A 13,900-nucleotide genomic window follows, 5' to 3' on the forward strand; every position below is an offset into this window, starting at 1 on the left:
TTTCTTTTCAGATTAGATTTGGTGCTCAAGGAAATGTCATACCAAACGGGAGACCAAATCTACTCCCTCAAGGAAAAGCATGCAAATGTTAAATGAACTGAACAGGGTGTTGGGGCATGTGTTGAAAGCAGTTTGGATATGACAAAAGAGAAGTACGGGGCATTGCTAACAGAGACAGTAGGAGGGACCTTCAGAGTGTAGTTAACCAGGAGTCCTGAGAAGGACCAACCCCACTACTTAAGACTGACCCACAGTCTCTAGCACCAAGCTCAGTGATGGAGCTGTATTTCACCATTTGGCCCAGCCTCTCCTTCAGAGGCTGTGTTGTCTGGCACGCATGACTTGATCTTTGGGCTTTGGGTCCACTGCAACAGGCCCCAAACTCTGTTCTCTTGTCCTAAGAGACTGACAGGAGCCCTGTGGCCCACGGAAGGATTGATCTCAAAATCATGGTAGAGGGACATTGGGACACTGTGGGTGACAGCTGGTTTTCATGGTGTCCTGGCACTCCCCCTAGAGTAACAGGCTGAGTCTGAGGTGAGGCTTGATCTCTAAGGAATCACCCAGAGTGTGGGATAGCCATTCTGACAGCTCTAGGAGAAGGGAGAGCAAGGAAGGAAAAAGAAAGAAAGAAGAGAAGTGAGACGGCTATGGGGTTTCCTTGGGGAAAAGCAGTGATGTTCAGGGGACCTGGTGGCTTCGGCTGGTACCGCTGCTGTCTGACAGCTTGGCCTGCAGTTGGAGGATGGATATCAAGATGGAGGGCAACATGTTTCTATGGCATTTTTTGGGGGGGGGGTATAACTTCATTTACCCCTGGGATGTAGGGGACTGGTCAGAGTACCTTGTGTTTCTTGCTGCTGAGGTGCCTGCCATCCGCCTGGGTAAACTGGTACACAGGCACTGTAGTGTGGTTGGCTTTACTTCCCCTAGCTTGCTCAGGCTGCTTTCTTAAACAACCCAGGGCCACCAGCCCAGGGATGGTACCACCCACCATGGACTGTATTCTCCCGGATCGATCACTAAATGAGAAAATGCTTTTTTCTTTCTTTCTTTCTTTCTTTCTTTCTTTCTTTCTTTCTTTCTTTCTTTCTTTCTTTCTTTCTTTCTTTCTTTCTTCTTCTTTTTTTTTTATAGCTGGATCTCATGGAGACATTTCCTCAACTGAGGCTCCTTCCTCTCTGATGACTCTAGCTTGTGTCAAGTTGACACAAAACCAGCCAGTATACACTTTCTTCCTCAAGTTGCCTTTGGCTATTTTTTTTTTATAATAGCAAGGTTAGCCTTGAGCTTTCTACTAACAGTGAATGACCTTGAATTTCTGACTCTTCTGCCTTCAGCTCCTAGGCTCTGGGATTATAGGTGTGTGCTGCTATGGTTGGTTTTATGCAGAACTGAGCATCACGTCCACAGTTTCCGTGTATGCTGGACAAGCACTCTACCCACTGAGACACATCCTGATATCCCATTAAAAAGCACTTTGGATTCATCCTCACTGAGATAATGGACTAGTAAGGGCAATAACAGCAATTAGAAGCAAGGGAACCCCTATTCTATAGGGTTACATGTCCAAGAAAAGCAACAGTGTTGTAAATCCTGGTGGGACTGGTAGTCAGCTCTGAAAATATTGAGGTTTCATGGTGAACTTAGCATAATCAGTGCATAAAACAGAAATTCAGGAGGTTCTGTTTTACCTAGATTTCAGATACCCATCAGTCTTTGCTCTCTTTACATCCTGGTTTTTCCTTCAGCTGAGGACTTTTTGATGGCATCCCCACTCCTCTTGTTTTTGGGCTTTTTCTCAGAGTTTGTGTGTATTTAATCTCTTGACCAAGTACAATTCCCTCATGCATGGCCAAATTAGTCAATCAGGTTCATCCTGACTGGATGTCTACTTTACATACCCGGAGCCACCATATTGGTCTGTTTCCAGAACATAAAAAGACCTCTGACCAAGAGCTATTGGGCAATTGTTTTTTGAGTTCTCTCCCAGCCCCTGGTACTTGTTTCTTTACTTTGCATGTCCCTTTTCTGCTGTCTTTGCTCATTTCTCTGTAATCATGTGATCACAAACTCTGCCCTGACTCAATAAACTGGCAACCGTTAATGGCAAATGAGAAGGAATTTCAAATCCACTCAGGTCAAGAGGATGGTGTGAAGGACAGGGGTGATACTTCAGCTTCGGGGAGTCTGGTCCCCAGCTGTATGACCCTGGGGGAATTAAGAGGTATGGAGAACTATATAAATGCCATGAGGTGAGGAACTCTCTGCTGCTCAGCACAGTTGGACTATAGGAGGGCCTCCTTATCAGGGTTCCCACGAGAATTAAACGACAGCCACAAGCAGCTATGTGTATGATTGTGTATGTAAGCCTGGTTTCTGTGTTAGATAGCTAGCTTGGAGAACATAGAGGATGGAATCTCCCCTTTATGCTCAGTTTTGGACCCTTTCCTTTAACACATTAATTTTGAAGGAAGGGACCATCACATTGCTCTTCCTTAATATTTCAAATACCACAGGGAAAGGGGTGAGACGATGTTAGTATCAGGTTTTTGCTGCATCCCATTAAGGAAAAACTATTTCTTCCTAGCAACACACACACACACACAAATATAAAATCTGAGTTGTACTTCTGGCCTAGGGTAGAGAAATGGCTACCGAAACTGTCCAAAACTTCCTTAAGAGTTTGTTCAGTAGGGTTTGCCAATCACATGGGCAGCAGACTACCCCCACCCCTGCCCCAGGAAAGCTGATACATGCTGAAGAAATGACAAAGAGATGGGAAGAATAATTATCCCTTAATGAGATCGTTATAATGAGGTGCATCCCATAAACTTCTCCCCTCAGGCAGCTGCTGCTGTGTCCCTTGCTCTCTTTGGAACACTGACCCAAATTCTTATCCCGCTCGGCCTGACATTCCTGGCTTTCTCATTCTTTGAAGACCTCTCTCAGCACGTGCAGATGCTCACAGCTATACCAACTCATTCTGCTCTGAGGTTTTTACTCAAAAGATGTAACTTACCCCATTTTTGTTTGTTTTTCAAATAATGGCCCCAATCCATTAATTATATTGATACAAATGGGTAAGTCATGGGGAGAGGAGTTAATAAAATTCCATAGACTTGGACAAGATCAATGCATTCATGGTGGTGTGGCTATCACGGATTCAAACTGTAACAATCAATAGACACTTGAACTTGGGGAAAGGAAATGGCTCAGTGGGTAAGACTGCTTGCTGTGCAAGCATGGGCATTGAAGTCAGATCCCCAGGACCCATGTAAAAGGCCAGTTGTAGCCGTAAGTCCGGTGCCGGTGCCTGTAAAGACAAGATCACTGGGGCTTGCTGGCTGCTATACTAGTTCAGAGATATTTTTGTCTTAGAGAATGAGATGGCAAAGAGCAAGGCACAGGTGGCTTCCTGGCAACACATGAGATATATACAACACACACACACACACACACACACACACACACAGAGAGAGAGAGAGAGAGAGAGAGAGAGAGAGAGAGAGAGAGAGAGAGAATAAACGAAGATAGAATAAATGAGGAGGAATGGGTTATCAAGGACAGTTACAGGCCAATATGTAACTCCTGGGTGAAGCTGCATAAAGACAGTTGGGGCCTTTTGGAGTAATGTTCCTGCAGTTTCTCTGTCAATGTGAAATTATACCAAATATGAGTTTAAAGGAAGGGGACAGAAGACACTATTGTGAGTGCAGAGTTGCTACAATGTCCCCGATCTCTCTGTCTCAGGATCACATATGCAAGAATGAGAAAGGTTTGGAAAACCCAACTAAAAATATCCCCAGGTACTACTGGGGGTTGAAGCAAGAATTTGAGTCTCATATGTACTTCTCAATTACCTGCTTCTGCCAAGTTTTTTAATCCATTGTGTACCTCAGTTTCCTCTTCTGCAAAATAAGTATTAAAAGTTCACCTATTTAGATTGCCACAAAGATTAAATGGGTTTATAATTGTTCAGTGCTTGGCACACAGAGGCTGTTAATGTGATTTTTATTTTATGTAAGTGCATTGTAGCCTGTCCAGTCTAAACAAGCACTTTACTCATAATTGAGTAGGAAATCTGGTGATAGCTTTTCATTAATTTAAAGTTAAGGTGCAGGAAAAACACAAGTCTCTAAGACAGGGCTGGAAACCTCCATCACTTTCACAAGAGCAAAAGGGTGGTGCCTCTCCATAATCATCACATTTGGGAAATAGAGGCAGGGTCAGGAGTTCTAGTTGATTTCTGGTAAAAGGAAGGTATTTGAAACCCTATCTCAAAAACCAAAACTAAACAAGTCACTACCACCTAAAACAACAAATTACCTACCTCCCCCAAACTTCAGCAGCTTCATCTGCCCTAGAGGGCCCATGGGCAGCACTGGTCCTAATTCCTTCCCTTGGAACATTCCTTTCTCCAGGAGGTGTCCTTTGATAATAGTATCAGACCTAGGGGCCCTCACTGCCCAGAAACAATCTCTAATCTGTCATTCCCAGGGCCAGTTTAAAAGTCAGTGTCCCTGGGGCTGAGATCAGTTTTTGCCTGGAAGTCAGGCAAGATGTTGTAAGCTCTGGGAAGCCCCACGGCCTCCAGTGGGGTGGTAGTGGTGTTGGGAGGACGTGGGTGGGTTCCTCTACCCTCCAGCCACTCTCAATCCTTCCCCTCAGCAATTCCCTCACCCCGTGCTCCCGGCGACCTCCTCTTTCCTTCTTCCCTCCCCTCCCCTCCTCGCCCCGCCCCTCCCTTCCTCGGCCCGCCCCTCCCCTCCCCTCCTTTCCTCGATCCGTCCCCGCCCGCCCATGGCCTCCGCCAGACCTCGCTCCCTCCCTCTCCCCGCCCCCTCCCTCCCCCCTCGCGGCCTCTCCACAGGTTCCTGGTTAAGATGGCGTCCCCGGTGGCCATCGCGGCACAGGCCGGCAAGCTTCTGCGAGAGCAAGCGCTGCGGCCGCGGCTCCTGGCGGTCAGGTCCCAGGTGAGCGTGGCTGGGACGACGCGAGCCACCCGCTGTGGTTCCTCTGCTTGGCGGCTTCTTCGCCCCGTGCAACCCCCGTGCTCCCCGCGGCGCCGCTGGTCCCTGCTGTAGCAGGACCCGGCCCACTCCCCACAGGAGGTCGCGGAGACCGCGGGGGCCAGAGTGCACATCCCACAACGACCGGGTCCCCTCCGCGGCCCCCGGCCGGGTGGGCGCTGGAACCCCGCGCTGGCACCCGATTGCGAAAGTTGCTCGCACTGTTGGAATCCAGAGCTTTTCCAGTCCTTTCCTGGCTCAGCCTTGGGGGCCTCTCTAAGCTTGAAGGTCGCCAGGCCAAACACGTGCTCCACATGCCAGAAAACCGGCGGCTCCCGGGGCTGCTCACCTGCCAGAGTGAACTCTGCAGGTTGTTGCTTGTGCAGCCGCTGTGTGCTCCTCTCTGTGGGGAAAAATGTAGGGGTTCAGGAGGAAAAAGTGGGAGTGGGTTCCTCTTCTCTCTCCTGTGAATGGCCTGTGTCAAAACTCCTCAGCCCCTGCCTACTCTGTTCACGCCACGTGGAGACTTGAGTTATCAGTGCTGGACTCTGAACAGCGCCACGTTGACCCGGTATACCTTCTACAGGTGGCAAGTTTCTCAGTAGCCGGAGTTCTTGGGGGATGGCGGGGACACTGAGTTGGCCTTGACGCTTAGAGAAGTCATGCAACTACTGGTCTACTTTCTCTAGATTGTCCTTTCCCCAGGGGGAAAAGCGTTCCTTGTTCAATGAGAGGCAAATTGTCATATTTTCACCAAGGTAGGCATAGGACACTAAGAAAACTGGAAGAAAAGTTACTAATAATGATCTTTTGAGTTACCCTAAGCTTTGGCTAATTATGACACCGGTGAACGGTTCTTTCCCCTTTTCATTACCTGACGTTCCGTTTCTCTGTTATTGTTAATGGGAATTTAGGAGGTGCTAATACTTATTACTGTAATATCCTTAATAGACACTTGACAGTATGGCGGCTAAATGACAGGGATGGCGGTTTGTCTAATGAAGGTCACCAATACCTGCTACAGTAGGGTGAGGCGATGCTTCGCTGGGTGATCCACGACTTATTCATTATTTAAGTGTTATAGAAAACAAGACTTGTGGTGCTGTTTCAGTAGATGTGAATTGATGAGAAACAAGGAGCCTAGGGCAGTGAAATACGAAGACTAGGAAATGATTGTTCAGAGGAACCCAAAACAGAACATTTAGCTGAAGTACCTTGTCATCTTCCCTATCCAAGATGGAAACCTTGGAATCTTTGGGAGAGACTGGCTGGCAAGCCGACTGGGTGGGAAGACCTGTTACCTACACTGGGTAATATACTTTATGGACTTATTATTATTTATCATTCAGGCTTCGAAGATGACAGTAGGGCTGGGAGATTGCTGGGGGGAAGGACACTTGCTTCCCCATCACGAGTGTCTCGAGTTCGAATTTCCAGCACCCGTGTAAAAAGCCAGGTATGACAGTGTGAACTTGTGACCCCAGGACTGGGAGGAAGACACCTGGGTCCCAAGAACTTGTTGGCCAGCCTGCCTGCAGTGCTGAGGTTCCACTTCAGTGAGAGACCTTGTCTCAGGGGACTAAGGCCGAGATTGCTTGAGTAAGGCGAAGACGGGTCATTTCCAGGGCAGCCTGCTCTGGCCTCTGAGCTCAGCACACAGTTCTCTCTCTCTCTCTCTCTCTCTCTCTCTCTCTCTCTCTCTCTCTCTCTCTCTCTCTCTCTCTCTCTGGATTAGTTTTGTTGTTTGGGTTTCACTATCTAGTCCTGGTTGGCCTGGAACCTACTATGGACACTAAACGACCTTGAACTCAGAAATTGCCTGCCTCTGCCTCCTGAAGGCTGAAGGCTAGGATTAAAGTTAGGTGTCACAATTAAAAGATTTAAAAAGATTTAAAAAAAAAAATGTCTGTGTGTTTGGCCTGCACAAATGTATGTGCACCAAGAGCATGTGGGGCCCGTGGAGGTCAGAAGAGGGTGTCTGGTATCTCTTGGAGCTGGAACTGATGACGGTTATGATCTAAACCATCTACTAGGACTGAACCTGGGTCCTCGGCAAGAGCAATAAGTGCTTCCAACTGCTGAGCCAGCTCTTTCTTTCTTTTAGCCCCATTTCTTTTCCTTAGTGGTCCAAATTATATAAAGCGTCCAAGACCTGGAAATGAGCATTGACGAGTGGTCTTATGTAGAAAAGTCCAGTCCTGAGAATTTCAATGAGGCATGCTCTCGTTACACTGGGGAGAGCCTGGCGAGTGCCCATTTCCCACGTAAATTAACCTGCACAGCAGTAGAAGCTGCAAGTCATTGGTGCTAGGGACACAGTTCTTAAAGGAACATTTGGAATTGATATGGAAATAGGTGCACATAGCCTATGGCTTTAAGGATCTGTTTCCTTAGTGTTTGCTCCTTGCCATTCTGATTTGATACACACCTATCTATTTCCTGGATCATAGTACAATTAAAGATGGTTCATTCCCCCCCCCCCCATCAAACTTAAGAATCTTTACCAAGTATTGCAAATCTATTGGCACCCACGGCCTGTACTTTGTATCAGGTCTTGTGAAGAAAACAAACAAACAAATGGGTGGGTGGACCAAGATAAAAGACCCACTTTCTGCTTTTAGAAGCAACTCTAACTGATTTCATAGAATTACCCATAGAATAACACCCCTCCCTGGGTTTAACATTAGGCACATATTTTTGATGCTTAATGTCATTGATTTTTTTTTTTTTGTTTTTTTTTTAACTTCTGCCCTCAACTTGACTATTTTGACTTTGGGTTGATATTATGTCCTTTATAGGGCTGCCTTTGGCCATCTCTACAATAACAGGGAGGTCTGCTTCAGGCCCTGGACTTGGTTATGAGCAAAGCAGACAGAACCCTTGACCGCACGGTACTTTACTTTGTTGGGGGCAGGAAGGTGAGAGACTACAGATACTATAGTAAGACAGATGATTTCCAGCACTGACGAACCCATAATGAAATCAAACAGGGCCACATGACAGGGAGTAAATAGCTTTGCAGGCAGGCACATGAAAGCTCAGATAACATGTTCCATAGGTGGCTTTATTTAGGTTTATTTTTTTCTTTTTTGAGACTGGGTCTCATGTATGTAGCTCTGGCTGGCCTGTGTTGACTAGGCTGTCCTAAAACTCAGGGGTCTGCTTGCATCTGACTTCCAAGTACTGGTATTAAAGGTGTGTGCTGCCATTCCTGGTCTTTGTTTAATTCTTAGGTTGGAAATAAAGACGTAATGCACACCCTTGTCTTTGCTGTAGCACAATGCCCGAAAAGGCAGCTGAAGATGGCAGGCTTCACTCTGGCTCACAGTCTGAATGTATAGTCCGTCCTGGTGGAAGGAAAGGCCACAGGCGCTTGTGGGAATGGGTCCCATTCTATCCACAGCCAGGAAGCAGAGGGAGATGAATGCTGTGCTCCTTTCTTTGCAGTTTGGGAACAACCCAGGGAAGGGTGCCTGCATTCAGAGTGACTCTTCCGACCTCAGTTAATCTAGCGATGCCCTCACAGCTGTGCCCAGAGATTGGTCTCCTAGGTAATTCTAGCTCTGTCAAGGTGACATATTGACTGTCAACAGCTTGGTAAGTTTGTACAATGTGAAAGCAGCTGGGTCACTAGATATAGTCACAGCCGATCCATTGTGCGTGGTAAGGCAATCACTGTTCCAATAGCTGTAACCTCAGTCCAGGTAGTAATGACACTTAAAAGTGTTTTTGTCTCATGATGCCTGTGTGATGTCCAGATTTCAGGTCCTAATTTGGGGTTAGGGGATTATATACTGTTAAAAGAAACTGCTTATACCCATGCCTCTTCTGTTGGCTACTTCAGGAGAATGGACTGCAGCTCAGTGCTCTGCTCCTTCTGGAACATGGAGACGGATGTATGTGTTTTGGTTTTGGTTTTGTTTGTTTGAAACAGTCTCACTATGAGCCCCGGAACTCATTCTTTAGACCAGGCTGGCCTTGAATTCACAGAGATTCGCCTGCTTCTGCCACCCAAGTGCTGGGATGAAAGCTGTATGCCACCAAACCTAGCTATGCATGAGTTTTAGAAGTGAAGGACTAAAGGGCCTGTACAAGTTTTTACCAGGTAAGCGTAGCCAGGAGACTGCTGCAAGCTGTGGCTTACCTGTGTCTGCTTGTTGCCCTGGGGAATTAATGTCTTGGTTTTTCCCTATTCCTAGTTTTTAAAACAACAACAACAACCAACCAACAGCCTCCCCTTCAAACAAGGGACAGCCACAATACTTGCAGTTAAGAAGATGCTGGATTTCACATAATTCAGATGCTAAACTTTTGACCTTCTGCATGTGGAAGGCCTGTGAGTGACAGCTCCTGCCCCAGATTGCCTTTGTTGACTGAAGGAAACACTGCTTTTATGGGAACACGATTAAGTGCACAGGCCCATGGTAGCCAGAGCTTTGTCACCCTGGTTGCCTGGCTAGGTTCTGCAGGCACTGAGCCCAGAAAGTCACTGAAATATGTCCAGTGGGAGGACGGAAAGAAAGGACACGGGTCACTGGTGTTTTGCCCGTCACCCCTCCTCACACTCATAGGCTTACTTTTTCCACTTGTTGAGCCTGACCTTCATCGGGTCACATGCTGATCTCTTCTGGAAGCAGGGTTCCCTTGACCCCTCTCGTGTGTACCTTCAACTCTCTGATTCAGTGTTAAAGACCCTTTCCAGATCACTTGACGGGTTCCTTCTCTATCCCGTGCTTGCTGTCTATGTCTTTTCTGCCTCACTGCAGTTTGTAGCACACACCCCATCTTACTTGTTTATTCTCCGTTTTCCATTTCCTCTCACAACTCTAATAATGTGAGCTTCATGAGAGCAGACCTTCTTATACCTTGCTCTTTCCCCAGCTGACCTAGCTCGGTGTTCTGTAAGCATCAGTGGTCTAGTGAATTAGTGGAGTTCACAGACAAGGGAGGGCAGGTAACAAGCTGAGAGCTTTCATATAGATTAGAGAGGAAGGGGTGAGCTGATAATCGGCAAAGGGACTAATTGTTGAGCATTTCGTATGAGGCAGGCTGGGCAGAATTTATTGCCAGTCACTGCTTTAAACCTTACAATATCATGGCAGGGGATGGTGGTGCCATCTCCATGCTGCTTGTAAAGGATCCCAGGCACAGGGAGGTCGGATAATAACTGGCTGCAAATCTGGGAAGTCACCTGCCTCATGGCTGCAAATCACTGTGCCAGGAAGTCACCTGCCTCATGCCAGTAAATACCTTAGCTGTTAAATCATTAAACCTTATCACCAGGAGGTCCATTGGACTGAACCACTCAGTTGAACACAGTGCTTACCTGCCCTGCACCTCTGCCTTTGGTTGTTTAGATTTAGGTTGACTTAGCCTGCTGGAACTGCACACCTCTCCAAACTCTGATTCCCCTCTCCCTTTCTTCCTCTGGGATCTAGGGAACACTAGCAGAAGACATGAGTTCTACATTTAATTCGGCAGAATTCACTAGATTCCCCCAAGTCGGCTGCTGTGTAACCTGGAGCAAATGATTATTTTTAAAAATTATTTTATTATTGCATATTAATTACACAGAAAATAGCCTCATTGAAGCTTTTTCAGGTGATGTATGCACTCAGAGTTGCTACAGGGATATGGCATACATTCTGTGGACAAATCTGGGAACGGGTGGTTGAACTTGACTCTTCTGTGGAAAGGCGTTAGTTCTCACAGGTGGCTATAGTGATTCAGTATGGTTTATTAAACATTTGACATCATGATTAGATCATGGGCCTGCAGGGATTATTTCTGCTGCAGTGAATTGGAAGCTAAAGTGACTTGCCTTTTTAGAAAGAATTTACTAATCTGTAGTAGCCGTTCTTTCCTAGGTTTCATAACATTTATCATCTACTGTCACCTCAGAATCAGGCACTGGTTCATGTTTCCTTAGACCTGATTTCACTGAATAGCCGTGTAAGACAGGCATGGTTTTGCTAGGTTCATATGCGGAGTACTTGTGACTGAGGAAGTAGATGGAGGCTTGCCTTCATGGCTTTAGGAATTTTCAGTATCCCAGAGCCGGGATTCGGGAGCTCAGCTGCACTCTCCTAACTGTTGATGTTCTCTGAACTATTTGCAGAACTCTGCTAGGGTTAGGAGCAAAGGTATCTGGACTTGGGTGAGTTGAATGTTGGAGATGGTGGAATATCTGAGAAGAGACCTGAGACCCAGTGGGTACCAGTAGGGCTGGCGTAGGAGTTCAAAAAAAATGAGGTGGGTATTTCCTGACTTGAGGCTTTGGTCCATGTCCTGAGTGTATGGCAGTCTTACTTATAGAAAGGATTATGAACGAACAACATTTAGACTCAAGCTGTGAAGGTACATGTAGATGTCTGCCAACTGCCTCTAGGACTTATTTTTACTGTAAAATGAAGAAACTTGATGTAGCATATGAATGGGTATTGGTGATACTGCAGAGTACTAGGAATAGGGTTGTATAGGTGGGAATCCGTGAGTGGGTATAGGGCCAGGTGTCCGTCTCTCCAGCCCCACCTGTTGTTAGTTTTTGTGCTGTGGATGTCCCCTCTGCAGCTTGAAGGCACCAGAGACATTCAGTAGGGCTGTGCTGTAGAGTTTAGGGTGGTGCGGCAGTGAGATGAGACCAGAGAAATAGGTCCAAATTCAGTGGATCCTTATGAGTGTGGTGTTGGGGAGCAATGGGAGCCACTGAAGGTTTGCAGACAGACAAGTGGTACAGGGCATTTTTCTCCTTTAGAATATGTTCTAGGCAGTGTGCATAGGGTTGGAGGCCTGAGGGAGAGCAGATCATCTGAGAGAATTTTGTAGCAATATGTTGCTGTGAGTCATTATACCAGGATCATAGGCCTAATCCAGGACCGGAACCAGATTGCTAGGTTAAAATCTTGTCCCCAGAGCATCATTTTGTGATCTTTTATCTCTTTTTTTTTTTTTTTTTTGCATCTATTTTTCCTTTACACACTATGGTGTCTCTGAAAGCTGAATGTTTTGTTATTTGTGTGTCATACATTGATTGACAGGCCCCTTATCTCTACAAAATACATAAAACGGAAGATGAAGGGGTGGCCAGCAGTTACTACTCATGCTGGGACACTGGAGAGCACTGTGGGTAATTACTGAGTGACAGTAGGCAGAAGTCAGGCTGTTTCTGGAAAACTGGATGTACAGATGCTGTTAATTCAAGTGGGCTAGCTGGGGCCATGGGGTTAGGGAAGACAGACCAGTGTTATTAAAGAGAGCGAGCTAGGTGGTGGTGATGAGATGGTGCGGTGGGTAAAGGTGCTTGCTGCCAAGCCTGGTGTCCTAAGTTTGATCTCTAAGATCCACGTGGTGGAAGGAAGGAGAGGACAAAGTTGTCCTCTATCCCCACCAACAAACAAGTGAATTAAAACACAAACAAACAAACACGAAAGTAAGTACTGGTATATAACTCAGTCTTGCCTAATGCACAAATTCCTGATTTCATTCCCAGCCCCTTCTAAATTCGGCTTGAAGGCACAGCCCTGTAATCCCAGCCCTTGAGATGTGGAGGCTTGGAGGATGGGAGAAGGAAGAGCTAGAGACTAGATAGGCCTGGGATTTCCATTGTTTCCATTGTTAGCCCTTCTTCCTGCCCCGAGCCAGACGACAGTGACCAAGGGCTGCTTGCTGTTCCTGAGCAGAGCAGGTGTGCATGTTATACTCTGTGTAGATAGTATCCCTGACATGCCTGCCCAGAACTGTGTACTTTGTCCCCGTGCCTGGGTGTTTGCTGGGTGTGTTAGAACCTCAGTAAAGAAATAGGCTCGTAAAAGAAGAGAAACGGCAAAGAGGATAAATGTGCTGGCTTGCAAAGCGCAGTCCAGGATGCGCGGTCCAGGATGCACGCATGGTCCAGCCCCGCCAGAGCTTCCTGGGCCCAAATGGAGAAGGGAGAATGAGGGTCCACAAGTTGTCTGCTTAGAGGATGGCCACATGTCCTGACCCAAACACACGCAAACAAGATAGATTATAAAAATGTAAAAAGCAAAACAAAAAACCCCATATGAAGCACAGCACAGCCCTCTCCAGGGACATGCCTGTCTTACCTAGTTCCAGCAGCAGCTCAGGCCTTTGGAATGGTGCAGCCTGGTGTAGCTATTCCATTCTCTGCTCTCATTCTTGGCTGTAGGCTGTAGGTCCTCCTAAGGTTTTCTTTGGTTGTATATAAAAAAGGAGAGACTTTCTTGGGCTTGTCTCAGGAAAAATAGCTTGTAGTATTGAAGGGGAGTGTTGGATCTCTGAGCCTTACTTTGCAGAGTATTTCTTTGTAATGTCATCCACATGGTCAAACGAGCTTTTCCACACTAAGACAAGGAAGGGTCTTCACACTGGGCAGGAATGCATCCCTGGCTTTCTCTGAGCTCACTGTGCTAAGGTTCTTGGTTCTCCACTTCCTGCTCTCAGGGAGGAGGATTCCTAGGAGGTGTGATGGTCAGTAAAAGGTTCCCCATTGGGTTGAGCTTCTCTTAGGTCACCACAGCAGCAGGTGGTTGTCCCATCAGCCCTGTATCCTCTCTGAGGTGAGGTGTAGGGTTTCTTCCACTCAAACTGTTAGTAAGACGTTCGTACATTTTATTCCTAAAACTGTGGTGTGTTTGAGAACACATGGGAACCCTGTTTATAAGGTAATCATGCCAGGATTTTGTGATAACCCAGAACTGGAATCACCCTGCTTAGGCTCCAATCTTGCTTTCAAGGCTTAGTATATTTATGGTTTTGGAGAGTTATATGTTGTATTGTAAGACTGACTTTTTCATCTTATAATGCCTCTAAAATGCAGATGTCTTTTGCACTTTGTGTCCTGGTGAGTTTTTTCACCCACATGGTACATTAAAAGATACACTGTGTAA

General features: G+C 46.6%; 1 protein-coding gene across 1 annotated transcript in view; it reads left to right on the forward strand.

Moving 5' to 3' along the window:
• Positions 1-4,833: 4,833 nt before the first annotated feature.
• Suclg2 (succinate-CoA ligase GDP-forming subunit beta) overlaps positions 4,834-13,900 on the forward strand; it is a 269,009-nt gene continuing 259,942 nt past the window's right edge. The window contains exon 1 of the mRNA XM_057766788.1: positions 4,834-4,976. Within this exon, the coding sequence (XP_057622771.1) occupies positions 4,887-4,976 (90 nt within the window). The 5' untranslated portion in view covers positions 4,834-4,886. The remainder of the gene's footprint in view (positions 4,977-13,900) is intronic.

Source organism: Chionomys nivalis, chromosome 1 (genome assembly GCF_950005125.1).
Source record: "Chionomys nivalis chromosome 1, mChiNiv1.1, whole genome shotgun sequence".
NCBI classification, from domain to species: domain Eukaryota; kingdom Metazoa; phylum Chordata; class Mammalia; order Rodentia; family Cricetidae; genus Chionomys; species Chionomys nivalis.